This window comes from Oncorhynchus tshawytscha, unplaced genomic scaffold, assembly GCF_018296145.1.
Source record: "Oncorhynchus tshawytscha isolate Ot180627B unplaced genomic scaffold, Otsh_v2.0 Un_contig_37_pilon_pilon, whole genome shotgun sequence".
Lineage (NCBI taxonomy): Eukaryota > Metazoa > Chordata > Actinopteri > Salmoniformes > Salmonidae > Oncorhynchus > Oncorhynchus tshawytscha.
Window position 1 is genome coordinate 775,236 of NW_024609825.1, and position 24,387 is coordinate 799,622.

The 24,387-nt window shown below is 44.3% G+C and overlaps 1 protein-coding gene and 1 non-coding gene across 4 annotated transcripts in view; one reads left to right on the forward strand and one right to left on the reverse strand.

Annotated features, from left to right (window-relative positions):
• LOC112264229 (DENN domain-containing protein 5A-like) overlaps positions 1-24,387 on the forward strand; it is a 47,304-nt gene that overhangs the window by 2,662 nt on the left and 20,255 nt on the right. Inside the window, exons 2-9 of one of the 3 annotated variants that reach the window (XR_006083044.1) lie at positions 13,179-13,247; positions 14,168-14,277; positions 14,434-15,133; positions 17,712-17,899; positions 19,809-20,123; positions 21,682-21,897; positions 23,635-23,869; positions 24,035-24,124. Coding sequence is in view for 2 of the 3 variants with exons in the window: in XM_042319084.1 (XP_042175018.1) it covers positions 13,179-13,247; positions 14,168-14,277; positions 14,434-15,133; positions 17,712-17,899; positions 19,809-20,123; positions 21,682-21,897; positions 23,635-23,869 (1,833 nt within the window). In the remaining variant the exon portion in view is untranslated. The remainder of the gene's footprint in view (positions 1-13,178; positions 13,248-14,167; positions 14,278-14,433; positions 15,134-17,711; positions 17,900-19,808; positions 20,124-21,681; positions 21,898-23,634; positions 23,870-24,034; positions 24,125-24,387) is intronic. The other 2 variants (XM_042319084.1, XM_042319085.1) reach the window with 2 other exon arrangements.
• LOC112264263 lies at positions 9,542-9,596 on the reverse strand. Its single transcript, XR_002955607.1, has one exon. It is a non-coding gene; the product is annotated as a U7 small nuclear RNA (small nuclear RNA).

The following is a 24,387-nucleotide window of genomic DNA, read 5'->3' on the forward strand; positions in this document are numbered from 1 at the left end:
GAATGTGTTTTGAATGATATGCTTCCAGGATTCCTCTTGTAAGTTTGGGTCAGAGAATAGGAAGTGACTGCATGCCTGGCGGGGATTCTGAATAGTGAAAACTGCCTTGGGCCAGACCCTGATGTAACCTTCCTCATTGTGGTCAAGGATCAACAGGGAAGGTTATAATGGTTAGGGAGCATCTTGTCTTATCATAGAGGATTACAATACATCATATTTGCCATCCTGCTTTTTAGCTAGATCCTACTATCTGACAAAAAAAAAAACGCTATTACAATGTTATTGCAATGTCGTAGCAAGAGGACAATACGCTAGCAATGTTGTGTGTGTACTACTCTCTATGGGGTTTTGCCACGTCACTGAGACATTGTGGGAATATCTGTGAAAATGTATCCCTGTGAGTATATTTGTGAATCTCCTCCAGCTGTACACACACGGCTGTTAGCGTTGACCTTCCTTAAGCTCTGGTGTGGTGAGGTAGTGTCGTGATTGACTAGTTAGTGAGAGTGAAACTGGATGGTGCGCAATTCAAATAAATAATCATAAAAATTATGGATATTAAACATTTAGGTACATATAAGAGTCTTATATCAGCTGAAAGCTTAAATTCTTGTTAATCTAACTGCACTGTCTGATTTACAGTAGCTATTACAGCGAAAACATGCCATGCGATTGTTTGAGGACGGCGCCACACATTCAAATATTTTTCCACTGGCACAGAAGTTCAAGTTAATATCTCCAGCTTCAGTCTAAGCTTCCTACAGCCTGGCCTCTGTCCTACTGCTCACCGATTGACTGCGGAGACTGGCTAGTGACAAGAGAGTGTGGACACGTACACTTCTGTCACCCTGAAGCTTTACAGTTTATTTCTGGATCGTTTGCTCACCACAAATGGTGATTTTTCAACCATTTCTCTGGGCCTTAAGTCACTCTCCCCTGACCTCTACTTCCCGTCTCCTCTCCCTACTAGTCCACTGTCATGGTCTGCAAACAAATATACCATTGGCACATTTCCACTGAAGATTTACGTCACTTTTTTACCAAAAAGCCTCAGACTTTTCTGTTTCCATCTATGCGAGCCGGCACCCGGGTCTCACTGGAAATGGCTCTTGCAGACCTGCTCTGACTTGGGGCCAAGCACAGGATACTTTTCAGTATAATTTATATAACAATGGCTACTGGGGACTTTAACACCTTCTCACAAAGCAACTGTCGTGATGATGCAGAGGTTGTTGGTTCTGCTTGCAACAAGTCTTTTGTGTCACATTCCTGATGGAAACGCATAAGTTTCATTGGAAAAGCACCTCTCCCTCTCTCTACAGTAGAGATCCATGGAGTATGTATCCTCTTAGAGAAACAAGGCCTTTGTGTCACATATTCCTGATGGAAACATACATTTCATTGGAAAAGCACCTCTCCCTCTCTCTACAGTAGAGATCCATGGAGTATGTATCCTCTTAGAGAAACAAGGCCTTTGTGTCACATATTCCTGATGGAAACATACGTTTCATTGGAAAAGCACCTCTCCCTCTCTCTACAGTAGAGATCCATGGAGTATGTATCCTCTTAGAGAAACAAGGCCTTTGTGTCACATTCCTGATGGAAACAAACGTTTCATTGGAAAAGCACCTCTCCCTCTCTCTACAGTAGAGATCCATGGAGTATGTATCCTCTTAGAGAAACAAGGCCTTTGGATGGTTACATGAATGCTTTCTCATGCAGCTGTTTTGGTATCTCTTGATAACGCCCTCCACCACAACTATACTATGTGGAGATACTGCAAGCAGTACGGTTCCTGCCGTGTGCAGGTTATGTGTTCTCGGTATGAACTTCCTGCTGCCTCTATCATTCTCAGGCTGCTGAGACCCAGTTAGCGCTAGCAGAGCTAGCAGAGCTGCTTCATATACAGTAGCAGCGGTGAGTGGGAGAGCTCTTCTTCTCCCTGGCAGACTGGAGGAGTCACGTGCACACAGCAAACAGACAGCCCAGCACAAACTGCTCTCTCTGACCAATCAGACGAGATTAATGGGTGTCATGTGATTAGTGGACTGAGCGAGCTGCAGTCTCTAGAGTCTGCAATCAGTCTGTGCTGTGGTGAGTGTGTCGACTAAAGGCGTCCGCACACTTTCCAGCCGAAACAGCTCGGAAGAGTTTGTGCATATATCATGACAACATTTTCTGACGTTTTTGTTCGTTTCTGACACCGGTAAGGTTTTTTTTCAGCTGTTCGGGCATACACATTTTTTTCTTGATGTAAGCCGAAGTCGGTAGCCAAAGTCTTACGCCCCTTCGTCGGTGATTGGTCAACAGTAGGGATTCTTCAATAAAGTCTTTGTTGTCATTCAATGAGAGACCACTTGTTTTCATGCAAATGTTTAATGGAGAAGTACTGCACCAAACATCTTAGTTGAACGTAAAATTATGCGGCTAACATCTCCTCGGTAAAAACTTCAAAATTAATGACAGATTTCTTGAGTTATTTTGGATGGACAAACTATTGACGCTTTTTTCTTGTTTTTCAAATGAGGGTTTTTTACGGGAGTATGCGAGCACACTCGTTCAGTTCGGCTAGTCGAGTTCGGCTAGGCACGTAGCCTAACTGAAGCGTGCTGACACCTTAAGAAACGCAATTAAGGTAGTCTGGTCTATGACGCATGCTCTTATCACCCCTCAAAATCTGCTGGGATGTTTGTTGGAGAAAGAGGGGCTTGCCCATACGCTGATCTGGCAGTTTCACTTCAGGTGAGCAGAAGCCTTGTGAAATCATAAGAAACCCCACAATTCAGGTCGCCTGTGAACAGAAGCTGATTTGTCAGTTTTACTGTGTGGTTTGAGTCACACTGGTCTTTCCATGGCTTGTGTTCTGACTCAAACGGTGAAGTCAGGCAGTCAGGATGGATGGGGCTTTCCAGATAGCCCTTTCTCTGATCACCACCAATGATAGGAGGAGGTTTTAGTGGTGAATTGAACAGCTGTGCCTAACTGACAGCTGCCACTCACCCTGTCCTTCTCAGGCAGTTTTCTGTAACGTGTATAGAGGCTACACTGTACAGTATGTTTGTATTGGTTCACAGAGCCCATATATCTTCACAGGAAGCCTCCGTCATCTTTCTCCAAGAAACTGCCCCTTATTGGGTTACACCACCAGGACTTAAAACAGATGTGTCCTTTAGAGGGTTATTTGTCTTAAGAACCGGAACAGGAGTCCGCCTGGAGATATAGGCCTAGCAATGTTCTGTAACAGTTGGATCCCAACACTGTATCACTGTACTGACTAGGTTCTCTTATAAGTGTTCAAGCCCCCATAATGAGCAGACGTTGTGACTTGCCTGAGGACATCCATGTTAGAGGAGAATGATTTGAGTGTTTCTGGGGGAGGTATAAAAAATGCTTTCCAATGTAGAAATTGAAAAAGCTGTTCTTTTTACATTTTTCATAGAACTCCTTTTGTCCTCTTCTTTTCGTTTCAATATGCTGAAGTTATTATGGTCCAAAGCTGTGTGATCTCCAGTAAGTACTCTTCATATCCAATATGACAGACTGGTAATTATTAAATGTGATCCGTTCCAAAGCAACATGGACAGAGGTCACATAATTGTATGCCATTTTAGAAAAATCTATATAACTAACCAGCTAATATCGCTCCCCCTCAGTATGCCATGCACATGCTGTCATTTTTTCTGACACTGACTTTTCCATCAGGGGGCAGTTATATCACTGGCTGCAGCAGCCAAAACGTGGCAAACTTGATGACAAAACTCTCATTTATGCGACAGTGTTAGGGTGCAGGGTGAGACCAGATTAGCGTATGTATTTGGGGCCCTCCTGCCAGGCCGACGTGATTGGCTAGCTCACAACTTGGTCCTGTTGGGGACAGGCAGCTGACGCAACCCACCCACACACACACACACACACGTGCGCGCACACACACATACACACACTCACTCTGAGCGCCCCCCACACTATTCAAACACTAACATCCCTTGAGTTTCCCAGACACCCCCTCTCTTTAATCCCTCAATGAATGACGTCACTATAAAGCCCCCCACACACGCTCATTGTGGATCTGCACTCATATTCACTGCCTGTTAATAATTCATATGTGTGTTAAAGGAGCTCAAGTCCTAAGGAAGTTTCCTCGGGCATCTTACAGTGTCTAACTAAATAGTGTTTAAGTGTTTATAATAGTGTTTATAATAATATAATATAATAATGACTGTTGAAGTGTTATACACATGGAAGTATAATTGAATAGGGGAATCAAGTGTGTGTGCCCTTGAAAAATCTAGCCCTCTGGTACTTGTTGATTTTTAGACACTTCGGATGGCCCTGCTGGATCTCTCCTTTTTGTACTTTTTTGTATTTCAAAATCACTTTTCGACTCGAGAAGTTGATACTGAAAAGAAGCCAAGCCATTTTTTTATTGAGCAATACACATAATACTTCTCTATATTCTGAGATTAGAAAAGGCAGATTTCTACACTGAACAAAAATATTAATGCAACATGTAATGTGTTGGTCCCATATTTCATGAGCTGAAATAAAAGATCCCAGAAATTTGTTTACATCCCTGATAGTAAGCATTTCTCATTTGCCAAGATAATCCATCCACCTGACAGGTGTGGCATATCAAGAAGTTGATATCAACAGCATGATCATTACACAGGTGCACCTTGTGCTGGGGACAATAAATGGCCACTCTAAAATGTGCAGTTCTGTCACACAACACAATGCTACAAATGTCTACATTTTTGAAGGAGCTTGCAATTGGCATGCTGACTGCAGGAATGTCCACCAGAGCTGTTGCCAGAGAATTGAATGTTAATGTCTCTACCATAAGCCACCTCCAACATAATTTTAGAAAATTTGGCAGTACATCCAACCGGCTTCACAATCACAGACCATGTGTATGGCGTTGTGTGGGCGAGCGGTTTGCTGATGTCAATGTTGTGAACAGACTGTCCCATGGTGGTGGTGGGTTTATGGTATGGGCAGGCATAATCTACGGACAACAAGCATTTTTTATTGATGGCAATTTGAATGCACAAAAATACCGTGGCGGAATCCTTAGGCCCATTGTGAGGCCTGTTTTTAAAAAAAAGTTATCTATGACCAACAGATGCATATCTGTATTCCCAGTCATGTGAAATCCATAGATTGGGGCCTAATGAATTTATTTCAATTGACTGATTTTCTCATATGAACTGTAACTCAGTAAAGTCTTAGAAATTGTTGAATGTTGGGTTTATATTTTTGTTAATTATACAGTATATATATACATTCACTATGGGGTGTGCATGGTCCACACATGCCTTGAGACCTCTCTGCAGTTCCTGACTCTGGATGTCAAAGCTCAAGTCATACAGAACTGAAATAAATGCTTCACATAAGGAAACCTGCCTTTAAATCCCAGGCAGAGTTCATGACTGGAGAAAAGCTTGTATAATAAGCTAACTCTGCCCTCTCAGCACCCTGAGGCTCTCTCTATCTCCTCTGCTCCACTCTTTCTTATAAAGGGGGTTAAGACGGCTGCACGGCAGAGGAGCAGATAGCGTTTTTATGAAAGCGATGATGCAGACTGACTCCCTCATTACCTCTCAGCCTGCCTGTCCATTTGATCTCAGCTCTGCTGCTGAGGAGGCAGTCTGCCATGAAGAAAGGCTCATGCCGCTTCTGTTGAAAGGAAATGGAGACAATTCATTGTCAATGTTGGTCACAGCCAGAGGTAAGCTGTGGCCAGGCCATGTTGAGCCACAAGGAAACAAGGAAAAGCAATGATTGGCTTCCACTGGGGCTCTACTTTCACAATATACTATACTGGAGAGAGTTCAGTCTTTTCATAAAGTTAGAGAAAACATGCTTTCAGTCCTACTCATCCTTTGGCATTTGGAATTTCCTACCTTTGCCATTAAGCAAGGTTTTTACAGACTGTGTGAGTTGGTTCAGTGAAAAAGAGTACATTACCCATGTCTCCTTTACGACTAGACCTAGAAGGTCATTCTGTACATGTCACCCCTGGTTACAGTGTCCATACAGTACATCTCTCTGTGGAAGCTACAAACCCTGAAAGCACTACCAGCAGCCAGACTGGAAAAGCCAGGCGAGATTGACAGTCTTTTCTGTTCACCCCCAGATAATGTTACGAAAAAGCCTAGCAAGACACAAGATAGTGTTTAGGGGCAGAGGATTCTTTCACGTTGCCACTAACTTTATCTGAATGCTACATGAATCTGTTCTTACACTAAACAAAAATATAAACACAACATGTAAAGTGTTGGTCCCATGTTTCATGAGCTGAAATAAAAGATCCCAGAAATTTCTCTCAAATGTTGTGCACTGAGCGTTTCTCCTTTGCCTAGATAATCCATCCACCTGAGAAGTGTGGAATATCAAGAAGCTGATTAAACAGCATGATCATTTACAAAGGTGCACCTTGTGCTGGGGACAATAAAAGGCCGTTCTATAATGTGCAGTTTTGTCACACAACACAATGCCACAGACATCTCAAGTTTTGAGGTAGGGGGGAATTGGCATGCTGACTGCAGGAACGTCCATCAGAGCTGTTGCCAGATAATTTAATGTTAATTTCTCTACCATAACCCCCTTCCAAAATTGTTTTAGAGAATTTGGCAGTATGTCCAACCGGCCTCACAATTGCAGACCATGGCGTTGTGTGAGCGAGCGCTAGTCTCGCGTAGTCTCCCTCCCCTAGTTGTGTGTATCGTTGGGGTCATTTTAACCTAATTTGCATATGACACGCCCCCACCATGTAACATGGACAACCATGACCCATGTGCCTTTGAGTTATGTAGGCATGCCACCCTGATGCCATATTGAGGTTTGGAGAATTAGCTATTTTATTATTTGTCCAGTAAGTTTCCTGATACAGGTATCACCAATTTACACTGTGAAAGAATACTTGTTCATTTATCCTGTGTCCAGCATTCATACTACATACTCCTGGAACTCTGTGGTCCACTGTATTAAACATATCCCCCCTTACACAGATTTATGAGAGCTGTCCCCTTTTCCAGATGTGTTGCATTGTGGGTGTGAAATGGCTGCATTTATTATTACATTTCTGAATAGTGTACAGTGAATTCCATGAAATACATTCAAAGGAAAAATGGGTATGATATCCTTGAATGTGAACGAGAGGACATTTTGATAACTTTTATATAGACAGCCAACATAGGAACATGGGTCATGGTAGTCTATTTACTATGTGCAGCATAGGCATACCACCCTTAGTGCTATAATAAAGTAGTGCCAGTAAGGTACATACTTACCTGGTACTTTTGAAGTGAAGTAGCAGACTGTAATGAATGGTCCTCAAAGAAATGCAAGGATCCTGTTCTGATTAACTGACAATGGAAGAATAAGGGGTAGAGGGCATGAAGCTTTGTGCTTTCTCTTAAAGGTCACAGTCAAAATGATGACCTCTTAGTGTTTGTCCAGTAGGTGTCCTGATATAGGAAGCCCCCTAGGCATTTTAAAAGATATCAGAACAACAATTTGCATTATTCTGTATGAGATTCCTCCACTGATACAGTACATTGAGACAGCAGTCAGATGTGCTGTATGAAAAGAGGACTACTGGTTTTCCCCACGATTGTCTCAGATATTTGTAAACAAATGGTTTTCTGCTCTCACAAAGGGGACTCCTGCCCACAGCTGTGTGTCTCCAGGTGTTTAGCTACGCATCCCATTCTCACAGGAAAGCTTCTCTGCCGCCTGCTCCCTGTCTGTCTTACTAATCGCCTGACGTTATGCTGCTGGAGTCAACATGGAGTGAACCCATCCATCTCAGTCCACTCAGTTATTCATGGCCAGTGACTGGTATAATATAGAGGATTTGAAATCCCCATCCATACAAGTGTCTTGGATAGATGGAGCAGTTACTCATTACCCGTCTTGTCCCCTTGGCCTAAAGAGTTACTGGTGGCTGTTAATCAACAGGGCTGATTTACTAAGCTCTGCTCCATATGTTAGAAGTATGCCCTTTCTTATTTCTCATTCAAGGAAGTGATTAAACCCCTAGATCCTCTACCCCTATCCCATTCATCTCTGCTCTGTTATGTGGCCAGATTGCGCTGTAAGACGAGGATGCTGGCCTCCCTCATCTTTATGTCAGTGTGACGTCTGATGTGGTGTAGTAATACCCCATAGGATAATCCATTGTCCTGAGAGGTGGGTTTGCTCTGAAGGCGCCTCATACTCAAGAACATGGTGTCGTGTTGGGCACTTGATTGAGTTCAACGGCACGCCAGGTGGGTGGAGTTTGCGCTAAGTACCAATGGAATCGCTGCTAACATTCAAACCCCATCCATCTGGCGGTCGCAGCAAGTTAAATCAAGCACCTTCTCTCTCCATCATCTCCTCTCCTGATGAAAGATGGGAATGCGCATGCCCATGGTACTGGGGGATATAGATATAGTACTTAGAATGCAGTAGTGTCTGTCTTCTTCCTCTGTTTCTTGTTTATGCACTCTCTCAGCAGTGTGCAGCTTTTTTGTTCTCACGACCGTGTTTAAATAATGAATTCTGCTGTGGCGCGGCATTGGGCATTTGTGTGTGGAATCCCAACAGGCCCAGTTAATGGAGTAGAAAAACACTCATGGGTATTTCAGAGGGAGGCCTTGCTCTGAAGGCTGTGAATAACATAAAAATAAGCTGTCTCTCCTCTGTGTGAATGAGCCAAATGGCCCATAGCTTTGCTGCATTTTTGGCTAGGCTCACTCAGTGGGAAGGTCATGGTGTCTTTGTTGCGATCGGTTTTTGATATGTTAGCGATGTCCGCATGAATGTTCTGCTGTGATGATGACGAGCTAAGCATTCTGATAACTGAGAGGCGCGAGGCATCTCTGCTCTCCTGAGTCATTCCAACCTCAGCTCAGTTGGCCGTGATGGCACTAGGAATGGTATGTAGGTTGAGCACAGGAGGGGGTCTGTTCTGGAGGCAGTCCTTGGCACGCAGGACTAGAGAGAGAGAGCGGAGAGTCCAATGGCGGCAAGCTTTACACCACTCCAGCCGACAGTTTGTATTGCGTATGGTGATCTTAGGCTTGTGTGTAGCTGCTCTGCCATGGAAACCCATTTCATGAAGCTCCTGACAAACAATTATTGTAATGGTGTTGCTTGCAGAGTCAGTTTGCAACTCGGTAGTGAGTGTTGCAAGCGAGGACAGTGGCCTAGTACTTGTAACTTTGGGAAGTCCATGGATGAGCCCAGTACTGTGTGTGCGTAGGCATGTGTACTAGGCCTCATGGCAGAGAAATAATCAATTCAGTGGCCCATGACAGTGTCTTTTTAACACCCACAAATGCTTGTTAAACAAGAGTGTCAATTGATCACTTTTTTCTTGGCTATTAGGTGCCCTGCCTTGTACAGTATCCAGAGGTAACTACATAACAAGGAAAACCAGCCTTAACATGAACTTATACTGTGATGTATAGGCGTAGTGTTTTGTGGCACATTATATTACATGCAGTATACTAACTTCCCCATAATATTTTCAATGTTTTTTCTTTAATGTAGTTTTGGGGGCTTCTTCACTGAGGAAACCTACGGGACAAATACTAAAAGGGCAAATTTTCCATGATTTGTTAGGAAATAATGATATGGACTCTATTTGGCATGTACGTTTCTCGGTCATGGGTGGCACACAATGGGACATGTGGGAGGGGAGTGGATAGGGTATATGCAAATTCAACATTAACATATGAATGGACTTATAGTTGTACAGTAGCCAGGTTTTCATGACTGGATAGATAGCATGATGAATGCCGTCTTCTTTGTGCTCTCTGATTGTCTCCTGTCTGATTGTGCCAAGTATTGTTGACATACCACTCCATTGTTTGGCTAGTCTAATTGTTCACAATTCTGGCCTAATTTCCAGCCCAGGATTCTAGGCTATGGACGTGAAAGTAAACAGTAGATTAAGCAGTTAATTCTACAGCCACGATTTTCTTGCCCAGGTACCCCATCCCAGGCAAACCAGCGCCCCAAGGACCCCCATCATATGTTTGCAAAAAAAAAAAGTTAAATCATGTATTGCCTTATCGTCAAGTGAATGACAATTGTCCCCCACAATGAAATTGGGGAGGGGACTGTGGATCTGTGTCTGTCCATTTGTACGTTAGTCACACAATATCTCAGACAGCACTGGGACGATTTTAACTAAACTTGGGTGAATGATGCGTCTTGCCATAGAGATCCGGCATTTACAAAATTACATTGATTGGTCAAAGGTGGGAGCTAAAGTGTTAGTGAACTGAAGTGTTAGTGAGACGCGATATCTCTATTGGCCCAAGGGGGGGCACTGCATCATTCATCTGGGACAACTTGTTAACTGTTGCAAAAGGTAATCAACATTTTAAAATTAATAGATTTGGTAGATTGTTTTTCATTATTTTGAACTCCCCACATTACAATTAGAAGAGGAAGTGTAATCTCTAATAGAGGTCGACCGATTATGATTTTTCAACGGCGATACCAATTATTGGATGACCAAAAAAGCCGATACCGATTAATCGGCCGATTTTTAAAAATGTATTTATTTGTAATAATGACAATTACAACAATACTGAATTAACACTTATTTTAACTTAATATAAAACATCAATAAAATCAATTTAGCCTCAAATAAATAATGAAACATATTCAATTTGGTTTAAATAATTAAAAAACAAAGTGTTGGAGAACAAAGTAATATGTGCCATGTAAAAATGTGTGCCATGTAAAATATGTGCCATGTAAAAAAGCTAACGTTTAAGTTCCTTGCTCAAAACATGAGAACATATGAAAGTTGGTGGTTCCTTTTAACATGAGACTTCAATATTCCAAGGTAAGAGGTTTTAGGTTGTAGTTAATATAGTATTTATAGGACTATTTCTCTCTATACCATTTGCATTTCATATACCTTTGACTATTGGATGTTCTTATAGGCACTATAGTATTGCCAGTGTAACAGTATAGCTTCCGTCCCCCTCCTCGCCCCTACCTGTGCTCGAACCAGGAACACATCGACAACAGCCACACTCGAAGCATCGTTACCCATCGCTCCACAAAAGCCGCGGCCCTTGCAGCGCAAGGGGAATAACTACTCCAAATCTAAAAGCGAGTGACGTTTGAAACAGTATTAGCGCACACCCAGCTAACTAGCTAGCCATTTCACATTGGTTACACCAGCCATTAGGCTGATAGGCTTGAAGTCATAAACAGCGCTGTGCTTGGGAAGAGCTGTTGGCAAAACGCATGAAAGTGCTGTTTGAATGAATGATTACGGGCCTGCTGCTGCTCAGTCAGACTGCTCTATCAAATCAGACTTAATTATAACATAATAACACACAGAAATACGAGCCTTTGGTCATTAATATGATCGAATCCTGAAACTATCATTTAGAAAACAAAACGTTTATCATTTCAGTGAAATACGGAACCGTTTGGTATTTTATCTAACGGGTGGCATCCCCAAATCTAAATATTCTTGTTACATTGCACAACCTTCAATGTATGTCATAATTACGTAAAATTCTGGCAACTTAGTTTGCAATGAGCCAGGCTGCCCAAACTGTTGCATATACCCTGACTCTGTGTGCAATGAACGCAAGAGAAATGACACAATTTCACCTGGTTAATATTGCCTGCTAACCTGGATTTCTTTTAGCTAAATATGCACGTTTAAAAATATATACTTCTGTGTATTGATTTTAAGAAAGGCATTGGTGTTTATGGTTAGGTACAGTCGTCCAACGATTGTGCTCGCAAATGTGCTTTTGTTAAATCATCCCCCAGCGTTGCATTGATTATATGCAACGCAGGACACGCTAGATAAACTAGTAATATCATCAACCATGTGTAGTAACTAACTAACCATAACTAGTGGTTATGACTGATTGATTGTTTTTTATAAGATACGTTTAATGCTAGTTAGCAACTTACCTTGACTTCTACTGCATTCGCGTAACAGGCAGGCTCCTTGTGGAGTGCAATGAGAGGCAGGTGGTTAGAAGGTTGGACTAGTTAACTGTAAGGTTGCAAGATTGGATCCCCCGATCCCCCGAGCTGACAAGGTGAAAATCTGTCATTCTGCCCCTGAACAAAGCAGTTAACCCACCGTTCCTAGGCCGTCATTGAAAATAAGAATGTGTTCTTAACTGACTTGCCTAGTTAAATAAAGGTATATAAAAAATATTTTAAAAATCAACGCCCAAAAATACCGATTTCCGATTGTTATGAAAACTTGAAATCGGCCCTAATTAATCGGCCATTCCGATTAATCAGTCGACCTCTAGTCTAGAGAGACTTATTATGATCTCCCATGGACTGTCTTAGGATACACATGATCTACCGACTTCTACCTCAGGCAATTAAGAACATGTTTGTTCATAGCTTTGACTAGAGAAAGACAAAGGCAACAGTATAGAATGGAGACGGATGTCTGGGCTGCCAGGCCTTTTTCAAGACAAGACTCCATGGGACAATGCACTGTTATGACCATACAGGGAAGAATGTGTGTCATTCATAAATTTGACTTACAGCCAAGCACATATTTTTTAATACTTTCAGGATAACTTATTGTTTAACAAATACTTTCTTTGTTCAGTACCCTAGTTTCTTTTTTATAGCCCTGTGTCTGCCACATTCCACTTGTTCTGAAACACTACAGTTAATGTGTGTTTTTTTGGATCGTCCACAATCCTCTCAGGTGTTTTTAAATGATCTCATTCTTTGTAAGTTACACTGTGTTGCTTCCCTCAGAACCAGCACAGGCCTGATCATATTCCCTCATGTATTATAACACACAGATACAGCTCTTCAAGTGTGTTCACTGTAATATCATAATCCACAGCATAGCACTGACAACAGGGATTAATCATGGGTTTTGGAGAGGAGAGCACTGCATTGCTACAGCAACACACATCATTCTCTGACAACACACCCAGCTGGTTTAGACAGAAACTTGACAGAAACCTGAACCTAACAGAAATCTCTGTTCCTCCATACACACATGAAGAGGATGTGTTGTTCCCTCAGTGCTTCTCTCACCTATAGGAGAACACTGTCAGAACCCTTCTGTCCTGAGTAACTCCTGCTGTGTGTGCACATATTGAGAAATGATGCGGTACTCAGAGGTAGCCATGTGATTAATTACTGTTGTTTTATCTGTTGTGTAGCTTTATGCCAGTATATAGAGGCTACTAAATTCAGAGATGGGGCCAGAGGATTGGCGAGTGCAGATGAAGGTAACCCCCACCAGCCCCCCTCCTCAGAATGACCTCACCTCCGCTTGCTCCTTTAACCTGACACGCCCTTGTTTCACAGCACTCTCCTTTTGTTGATTTGTAATGTTTCTGAGAACTCAGTTCTGTACAGGTGAGGGGAACTCTGCAAGCACTTTTCCATATGTCCTTCCTCCCTCTTTCCACCCTTCCCGGTCCTCCCTCTGTCCTCCTCCTCCTCTCTCCTCATCCCCCTCCTCCTCCTCCTCTACCTTTACCTCCTCTTTTGGAAGCTAGCTACTGAACAACAAGCCAATCTGTTTGACAAGCACTGTGTCTCTACCTCTCACACACCCAGTTCTACCTACATGTACAAGAGCTGGTGTTGCTTGGCCAATGTTATCTCTCCCCTTCCACTCTGAATGACTTATCAATCATGTCTTGGTGTGTGCATCACTTCTGCTTTCATTGTGGATCTGAATCAATTTAATTTGTGTTGGTTTGTTTAATTGATTGATTGTTTTGTGGGTTGCTTTGCCTGTATTGCCATAAAAGCTGTCACTTTACTGGTAATCCTATGTGTCAAAGTTTGTTTTCTTACAAGCAACAATTATTGTCTTTTTCTGAATAGATTTATACAAACAAAACCATTATTATTATCTGACTATTTGACCTCTTTGGCAGCGGTTACTTTCCTTCACTGACCCAGTACAGGATGCTGTTGACAGCTTTACATGATGCAATACAGCCTTTCTCTCCAGACCACTGTGCTCACTTCCTATTTCCTGTGAGGAGGGTTGTCTTGTGCCTCAAGTCTGCTTCTGATTGGGCCTCTGCATCCTTTTGCGCTTCTGTTGCACTTTGGGCCCTGAGTCCTGAATTTTTTGCTCTCTCTTTTTTCTTCTGTCTTTTTCTCTGTCTCTCTATTTCTCCCTCTCTTTCAGGTGAGAATTTTGAGCAGAGTCCACTGCGGAGAACCTTTAAATCCAAAGTTCTAGCGCACTACCCAGAGAATGTGGAGTGGAGTCCCTTTGACCAGGATGCCGTTGGCATGGTAAGGGAACTGCGGAATGTGTAACTAACACAAAGTGTATTTTATTTGAAGCTACACCCATTTCTGTTTCCAGGGTTTACATCTGTATATCATTATGGGTTAGAACCTGTATTGTTTAGCTGACCAACTAACCTGATCTATTACCTGCTCTCTCAGCTGTGTATGCCAAAGGGTCTGGCCTTCCGCACGCAGGCGGACACACGTGAGCCTCAGTTCCACTCCTTCATCATCACGCGGGAGGACGGCTCGCGGACGTACGGCTTTGCCCTCACTTTCTATGAGGAGGTGACCAGCAAGCAGATCTGCAGCGCCATGCAGACCCTGTACCACATGCACAATGCCGAACAATACGACATCCTGCACACCCCCACCACCCCGCGGTGCCCTGAGGACCAGCGCCACCTCCATCCCCACCCTCTCAACCCCCACCCCCAACACATGCTCCTCCCCACGCCCTCTATCTCCCGGCTACAGCGCTTCAACTCCTACGACATCAGCCGCGACACGCTCTACGTGTCCAAGTGCATCTGCCTCATCGCGCCCATGGCCTTCCCCCAGGCCTGCAGGAAGGTGCTCCAGCAGCTCCACCAGGCCGTCTCCTCCCCCCAGCCCCCACCCCTCCCCTTGGAGAGCTACGTCTACAACATCCTGTACGAGGTGCCCCTGCCTCCCGCCGGGCGCTCCCTGAAGTTCTCGGGGGTGTATGGGCCAGTGGTGTGCCAGAGGCCCAGCACGGCAGAGCTGCCTCTCTTTGACTTCCCTATCAGCCAGGTGTTTGAGCTGCTGGGGGTGGAGAACGTCCTCCAGCTGTTTACCTGTGCCCTGTTGGAGATCCAGATCCTGCTCTACTCACAGCGTAAGTCCTTACTTAGGATCTTTCTCTCTGATCTGCTGAACTTTCTGTGGTTTTCTGTCTATTGTCCTCATTGCTTTTAGAAAGGATTGGGATTTGTTATTTCAACAGAAATCAGAAATAACAGTTGTGGTTAGGATCTTCGGTATGTTCATTGGAACTATTATCCAGGCAGATTAAATAAACTATCCTGCGATTCCATTAAAGGCCTAGTGCAGTCAAAAACTCAATTGTCCAGTGTTTTATATATATTTTCACACTATGACATTGTAATAATACTGTGATATAGTGAAAATGATACTGGTCCTAGCAAAATACTTGCTTGAGACATTACCCTTTGCTAAGAAGCTATTTTTGTATATATATTGTTGACCATTTTAATTGAAAACAATTACAGTAAGGTACTTCATTGTTACTCAGAAGTTATTTGATATTGAGATAAAAACGGCTGTATTGGACCTTTGTGTTCTTCCCAGCTTGTGTAAATGTTAGTTTCTCCTCATGGGCTCTCAGCTCAGGCCTAGCTTGTGTGTGTGCTGGTGTGAGTTGCTGGGGTAAACAAGCTGTTTTGCAGCAGCAGTGTGTGTGCTGTGATCAGGCCCTCTTTGTTTCCCCCTGCTCATGTTCAACCCCATGCCCACACTGCGAGAGATCGACAGTGAATAGGGACACATTCAAGAGGACGTTTTTGGGAGGAATGAGAGATATTTAGATATGACACATGTCATTTGGCACATAGAAAAATGTGATCTACAGAATTGATAGAAACAGGTCTTCCACTATGTGTGAAAAGAAACAGCATTATACATAATAAATCAGCTCCAATCAGGAATTGTTTTGTTCAGGGACCAATGTTGGAGGTTTTGAAAAGCAAATTAGCTTTTTATACAGAATGGCGTATTCCTCCTCCATGGAAGCACACTGGGATTGACTTTGATCAGAGTCAGTGGAGTGCAGCAGGAAGATTGTTTCAGGATTGGGGAGCTGGCGTGTTGATAGGATCCATTACGGAGACAGGGAAAAGGCAAATTGTTTATAAAACGCCAGGGGCTAGAGGAGCAATGCTGTGGTGTTGCTAGGCAACCCTTGCAGGAGGATAAGGAGGAGGACGCAGTCAGTGATGCAGGATAAAGATGATTGGTTGGAGATGACATCATCCCTTTTTTTCTCCAGAAGGCTCATTGCAGAATGTGTGCTGAGGAGTGTTTTCTAGAGTGTGAACCTGTGAGCTTTCCACTGAGCAGGGACAGGGTGTCGTTAGTTAAAGCTGCATAGGCTGAGGCAAGTGATGCCCCATACTAAAAATTAGCTGACTGGAGAGGGTCTGTTCTAAAAATAGAGGCATAATTCATAACTCAGATACATAGGCCCTGGCCTGGCCTGTGTCTTTCCCACATACAGTACATGAATCCTCCTCGAAACGAGCATCTGCTGCTGTTTTTCCCATCTCTTCAAGTAGATCAATGGAAGCTTGCCTTTTCCCCTACCTGGCCTGCATGTTAGTAGTCTGTATATAGAGCTCTCATTCTGTTAGCAAAGCACTCAAATAGGCTCCAATGACCTTATTCGTCTTGGAAAGGCCTTGTGGGAAGCAGCGCAACAGAGGGGTGGACAAGTGGAGGACTACGCCAACACTGAAGCTCATTAGATTTCCCCCAGTAGAATATCTGATGAATGACCCAATTAAAGAGTGTGTTTTCTCTTAGACCAGATTAGCTGTTGGCAAGGCCTGTGTGTGTATGATACTGTGGTGTCGTTTGTGTGTGTGTGTGCATGCATTTGTGTGTTTGTGTGTGTGTGTACTTTCATGTGTTTGTTTGTGCACACGTCCTTGCATTTGCATGCATGCGTGTGTGTGTGTGTCTGTCTGTTTGTGGTTTTTCTCAGGAAGGTGGTATCATGCTCTGAAAAGGCCTGTTGTTCACCAGGCAAGGTCAGAGCACTAGCAGACAGGCTAGATTAGTATTCCTGTCTCTGAGTCCCTGGCCCAGGTCCTGGGAGAGGTGGCCCAACGAGGGGGAGACCCGGCCTGGGAGAGTGCCTGTTCTGGGGGGAGAGGGTCTGTTTTGGGCAGAGGGGAGAGGGCCTGTTCTGGGGGAGAGAGGAGAGGGGAGAGGGCCTGTTCTGGGGAGAGAGAGAAGGGGGCCTGTTCTTGGGGGAAAGAGGAGAGGGGAGAGGGCCTGTTTTGGAGGGAGAGTGGAGAGGGCCTGTTCTGAAGGGAGAGAGCCTGTTCTGGGGAGAGGGGAGAGGGCCTGTCCTGGCGAGAGGGGCGAGGGCCCTTTCTGGGGGGAGAATGGGGGAGAACAGAAGGCCAAATGTAGAACTAGTAGTTATTTTGGCAGTAGAACAGCAAAGACAGAGCTGCTACTGAATATAGACTTGTGGTGACTGATAGAGAAGGAATGTAGATAAACAGGACTGGATGGAAGTTTACATGGATGCCAAACACTTGATTTGGAGTGGACTGTTTAACCCTGTACATTACAATACATTGCATACTGTAGGTGTCAAAACATTTAGCCTTTGTGACCATATAAAACCAGTCAGTTTGTGACTCTCTCCTCTGTTGTTTGTGTGACAGATTACCAGAGGCTGATGACTGTGGCCGAGAGCATCACAGCCTTAATGTTCCCTTTCCAGTGGCAGCATGTCTATGTGCCCATCCTGCCCGCCTCACTGCTGCACTTCCTGGATGCCCCAGTGCCCTACCTGATGGGCCTGCACTCCAACGGAGAGGGTGACCGCACCAAACTCGAGCTGCCTCAGGAGGTAACTTATACACTCATGCACCTATGCATGCATGTTTGCACACACATACGCACAGCTTCCCATACATACACACACGCCACACACAAATCGAAATAGATTTTTGAGATTTGTGCATGGAATTGTTTCTCAAGGGTTGTTTACCTTGTTCATTTCTCTCATTTCTCTCCTCTCCCATCCTCCCTATTCCTTCTCTCCAAAAGGCTTTTTTAATTGGAAACATTCAGCTCTAGCTGAAACCATTTAGTTGGATTCCCTCAGCCCAGCCCTCTTTAAATGCAGCCTGTCAGAGCAATAACAAGTCATTTCTAATCAGATTGCAATGCGTGAATGGTGTTTGTGCTGAGAATACTAACAACGACTTCCCTCTGGACACTCCTGCCAACCCCATCTCCATCTGCTGTCTGATACACCCAACAAAGTGACGGCATGAAATTGGCTAATCTGTAGAGAGAATCACAGGGCCTTACAACACAGATTACAAACCATCCCTCGATCCCTAGCTCTCCAGGCTTGTTTTTGTCCTACGTTTTGATTAACAGTCGTTTTTCCACCAGATTTAGACAAAGGAGGTGAATTTATTATCAATTTACTCAATTTACTCAAATCAATTTAAATTATTGATTAATTACTTATATAACCCATTGATAAATGGTAAATGGTTGTCGTTAAACATGATTCATGCTTAATGATTGTTTTTAAATAAAATGGGTTTGTGTTTACTTCTTAATGATGTTCTCAAAGGGTAGAGTGTTTCCTTTGTGAGGACAAACAGCCCTCATTAACCATGCTGTAGCTTACCCATGCTTTTACGGTTGATCAAAACACGTTGCTTTGCTCCTGTACACAGCAATTCTGCTAAAGGCCCTTCATCACAGAGCCTGGAGGAAGGGTGCTGTGTGTGCAACCAGCTTTTACACATCTGGAGGAAGGGTGCTGTGTGTGCAACCAGCTTTTACACATCTGGAGGAAGGGTGCTGTGTGTGCAACCAGCTTTTACACATCTGGAGGAAGGGTGCTGTGTGTGCAACAAGCTTTTACACATCTGGAGGAAGGGTGCTGTGTGTGCAACCAGCTTTTACACATCTGGAGGAAAGGTGCTCTGTGTGCAACAAGCTTACACATCTGGAGGAAGGGTGCTGTGTGTGCAACAAGCTTTTACACATCTGGAGGAAGGGTGCTGTGTGTGCAACAAGCTTTTACACATCTGGAGGAAGGGTGCTGTGTGTGCAACAAGCTTTTACACATCTGGAGGAAGGGTGCTGTGTGTGCAACAAGCTTTTACACATCTGGAGGAAGGGTGCTCTGTGTGCAACAAGCTTTTACACATCTGGAGGAAGGGTGCTGTGTGTGCAACCAGCTTTTACACATCTGGAGGAAGGGTGCTGTGTGTGCAACAAGCTTTTACACATCTCGAGGAAGGGTGCTGTTGCAACCAGCTTTTACACATCTGGAGGAAGGGTGCTGTGTGTGCAACCAGCTTTTACACATCTCGAGCCAGTCCAATGGAAAGAGCTATGATGAATAAAAAGCCTGAGAATTTGTGAATTGAGGACCTATGTCAATCTCAATATTGCCTTATACATCCATTTCTATATTTAAATCCTAATACTCTTAAGATGAAAGGCAGCAGATCAATAATGGAGGGCTTTTTCAAAAGAGTAGTTTGTCCCATTCAGAGTATCTGTTGACATTATATTACTGTCTTCAGTTAATCTCTTGAAGTCAACCACATCTTTTCTCCTTATGCCTCAATTGGTACTGCTCTGAGTTAAGCCACCTAGTGGAGCAAAGTGGGAATGGTTCTGCTATAACAAGAACATAACTATCACTCAGTTTGCTTCTCTCTGGTGTTCTCTGTTTCACCGACATGTTTACAATGACAGCTAAACAAGACCACCTGTCATTCCAGGCCAACTTGTGTTTCGTGGACATCGACAACCACTTCATTGAGCTGCCAGAGGACCTCCCTCTGTTCCCCAACAAGCTAGAGTTCATCCAGGAGATCTCCGAGGTGCTGTTGGCCTTCGGTGTGTCTCCAGAGGGGAACCCGCTCCACAGCCAGGGCCAGGCCAAACACTGGGGCTTCCGCTCCACCGACATGGTCACGGACAGACGCAACGGCAACCTGGCCAGCTCGCCCCTCAACTCCTACCTGCTGAGGGAGAACGAGACCATCGCTAGACTGCAGGCCCTGGTCAAGAGGACTGGGGTCAGCCTGGAGAAGGTGAGAGCAGGGCCACAGTCATCCATTTGACTGGAACATATTATTCTAGATAGTCTGCATATACACTGAGTGTACAAAATATTAAGAGCACCTGCTCTTTCCATGACATAGACTGACCATGTGAATCCAGGTATAAGCCATGATCCCTTATTGATGTCACTTGTTAAATCCACTTCAGTCAGTGTAGATGAAGGGGAGGAGATGGTTAAAGTATCAACAATGGTCCACTACCCAAAGGACATCCAGCCAAATCGACACAACTGTGGGAAGCATTGGAGTCAATATGGGTCAGCATCCCTGTGGAACACTTTTGACACCTTGTAGAGTCAACTCAATAATAGGAAGGTGTTCCTAATGTTTGGTATATTCAGTGTAGATTCATGCAGATTAATACTGCATGTCTGTCACAGTCTTTTGAAAATGACTAAGGGGTTTGCAGAGCAAAGATACTGTGGTGGGAAAGGCAGTCTATGAGCTGCCCATGTAAGCTGCTGCCGGCTAGCTCCGAGTGTGCTGTGCTCAGCCCTGGTGACGGAGGAAGTCTGTTACATTGCCATCAACAGAAAATTGGCGCCCATACAGAACCTAATTACCATCTGGTTTGAACACGACACAGAGGGCCGTTGGTAATAGATGGTAATGTTTCAGCAGAATCACATTACAGACCAGTGAATGAATGAATTAGCTTTTAACTCCCGAGAGGAGGTCTCTCCAACTCTCCATATCTGTAGAAGCCCAGAGTAAGCAGCTTATGGACTAGTAGGGGCTAGCATTAGCTTTCTCTGAAGAGATTGCCTGCCCTGGTAGTCTGCTTTTAGCTCCTCAATTTGTGGGTAAGGCTTCAGGTAGGGTCATTGTGGCCATGTCTCACATTAAGGTAACCACCTGATTTAGGATCAGTGGTGTAGAGTGATGAATTAGAGGAGGGCTCAGTAGGTCACATCCCTGCTATCTGATCTGGGCTTTGTAGCCATTACACATCTTCAAGTCTATACGTACATGTATAGGTGACTCTCTCATTGTGTCCTTTTGTCCTGCTCTTGCATGTTGAGATCTGCAACTGTGTAACACTTTTACTGTAACAGAGGAATGTGTGTTTTCAGTTTTTTTGTCAATAAATCAATACATTCTAGACTTTTTCCCCCATGCCCCTATCAGTGCTCCAGCAGCCTGTGCTAACATGGAGATAAGAAACCCATATCCTCTATTGCAGGAGTAGGCAACTAGATTCAGCCGCGGGCCGATTTTTATCACAGCGAATGGTCGGGAGGCCGGAACATAATTCTAATAGTTTGAACACTGCAAATTGACCACAACTAAGCCCAAACATTGATTGGATTTGATAATAACAATAATTTCATACCTTGATTACACGATCACATATTTCTATATTTTTTATTCGTGGGAATATTGGTGACCCTGTTGTCGACCCCTGCACTATGGCTTTCTTAACTTCTGTCATCAAACCCCTCTTTTTCTTCTTCTTTTTCACTCTCTCTATTTTTCTGTGCTGTGTTTTCCTGACCTGCTGTGTTTCCTCCCCCTCTCCCTCTTCCAGTTGGATGTGAGGGAGGATGCCAGCAGCAACAAGGACCTGAAGGTACAGTGTGATGAGGAGGAGCTGAAGATGCACCAGCTCAACATCCAGGTGCGAGAGGTCTTCGCCAACCGCTTCACCCAGATGTTCGCCGACTACGAGGTGTTTGTCATCCAGCCCAACCAGGACAAGGAGTCCTGGTTCAGCAACAGGGACCAAATGCAGAACTTTGACAAGGTGAGATCAGAGACTAGATTCCCTATATAGTCCACTACTTTTGATAAGGGGCCTTAGGGCTATGGTCAAAAGTAGTGCACTATATAGTCTGCTATCAAGCAGACCACCATAGTCCCTGTGCACAAGAACACAAAGGCAACCTGCCTAAATGACTACAGACCCGTAGCACTCACGTCCGTAGCCATGAAGTTATTTGAAAGGCTAGTAATGGCTCATATCAACACCATTATCCCAGAAACCCTAGACCCACTCTATTTTGCATACTGCCCAAACAGATCCACAGATGATGCAATCTCCACACTGCCCTTTCCCACCTGGACAAAAGGAACACCTATGTGAGAATGTTATTCATTGACTACAGCTCAGCGTTCAACACCATAGTACCCTCAAAGCTCATCACTAAGCTAAGGAACCTTCGACTAAACACCTCCCTCTGCAACTGGATCCTGGACCTCCTGACTGGTTGCCCCCAGTGGGGAGGGTAGGTAGCAACACATCTGCCACACTGATCCTCAACACTGGAGCTCCCCAGGGGTGCGTGCTCAGTCCCCTCCTGTACTCCCTGTTCGCCCACAACTGCATGGCCAGGCACGACTCCAACACCATCATTAAGTTTGCAGACGACACAACAGTGGTAGGCCTGATCACCGACAATGACGAGACAGCTAATAGGGAGGAGGTCAGAGACCTGGCCGGGTCGTGCCAGAATACAACTTATCCCTCAACGTAACCAAGACTAAGGAGATGATTGTGGACTACAGGAAAAGGAGCACCGAGCGCGCCCCCATTCTCATCGACGGGGCTGTAGTGGAGCAGATTGAGAGCTTCAAGTTCCTTGGTGTCCACATCAACAACAAACTAGAATGGTCCAAACACACCAAGACAGTCGTGAAGAGGGCACGACAAAGCCTATTCCCCCTCAGGAGACTAAAAAGATTTGGCATGGGACCCTCAAGGTTCTACAGCTGCAACTTTGAGAGCATCCTGACCAGTTGCATCACTGCCTGGTACGGCAATTGCTCGACCTCCGACTGCATGGCACTTCAGAGGGTAGTGCGTACGGCCCAGTACATCACAGGGGCAAAGCTGCCTGCCATCCAGGATCTCTACACCAGGCGGTGTCAGAGGAAGGCCTTAAAAATTGTCATAGACTGTTCTCTCTACTACCGAATGGCAAATGGTACCGGAGTGCCGAGTCTAGGACAAAAAGGCTTCTCAACAGTTTTACCCCCAAGCCATAAGACTCCTGAACAGGTAACCAAATGGTTACCCGGACTATTTGCATTGTGTGCCCCCCCAACCCCTCTTTTACGCTGATGCTACTCTCTGTTCATCATATATGCATAGTCACTTTAACCATACCTACATGTACATACTGCCTCAATAAGCCTGACTAACCGGTGTCTGTATATAGCCTTGCTACTGTAATTTTCAAATGTCTTTTTACTGTTGTTTTATTTCTTTACTTACCTACACACACACACCTTTTTTTTGCGCTATTGGTTAGAGCCTGTAAGTAAGCATTTCACTGTATGGTTGTTGTATTCGGCGCACATGACAAATAAACTTTGATTTGATTTGATTTAGGGAATAGGGTGCCATTTGGGATGCAGTCCCACTCCAGACTCTGAAACATTAATTTGAGTGGAAGTCTTCAATGAGCTTTAAAGCTTTTCATATTAATTGGCCCCTGGGAGTCCTCACTTCATTTTGTGATGTGATTCTTGTCGATTCCAGGCCTCCTTCCTCTCTGACCAGCCTGAGCCCTACCTGCCCTTCCTGTCCCGTTTCCTGGAGACTCAGATGTTCGCCTCCTTCATCGATAGTAAGATCCTTTGCCATGATGATGAGGACAAGGAACACACGTTGAGGGTGTTTGACTCCCGCGTGGACAAAATCCGCATGCTGAACGTGCGCACGCCCACCCTGCGCACCTCCATGTACCAGACCTGCACCAATATCGACGAGGCGGGTAAGAAAAGAGGAAACCCGTTTTCACACCTATACTAATAAGGGATCTTTGTCTCAGATGGTGAAAGATACTTGTATGTTTTCAAGACACACATGTCTCAAATCCTTCCACACTGATTTATTTGAACCTTTTTTCGCTAACAGACGTAACTGTTCTCGTTTTCAGACAAACTCCTTCAAAAGTGATATGAGAAAATTGATTTTGTCTCCCCTGAACCTCACTCCATTGGGTTACAGATCTACAAGGCTCACCTTAGTAATAATCCATCCTTATTTCACCTTGGTGGCGGGTTATTGTTTGTGCTTGCAATGCATTATGGGAACAATATGATTACAGGGTCTTTCTTCTACTCTGTCTTTGGGAACAGTCAGTAGCACCTGGAATAATTCATGTCAAAATTAATTTAGCTGTTGAATTCTTTCCTCTCACTATAAATTCTTTCAAATTCCTCTCTGTAATTGTATGATTCATTGCATGCATACCAGTTATGTACTAACCTAATACATTACACTGTTATC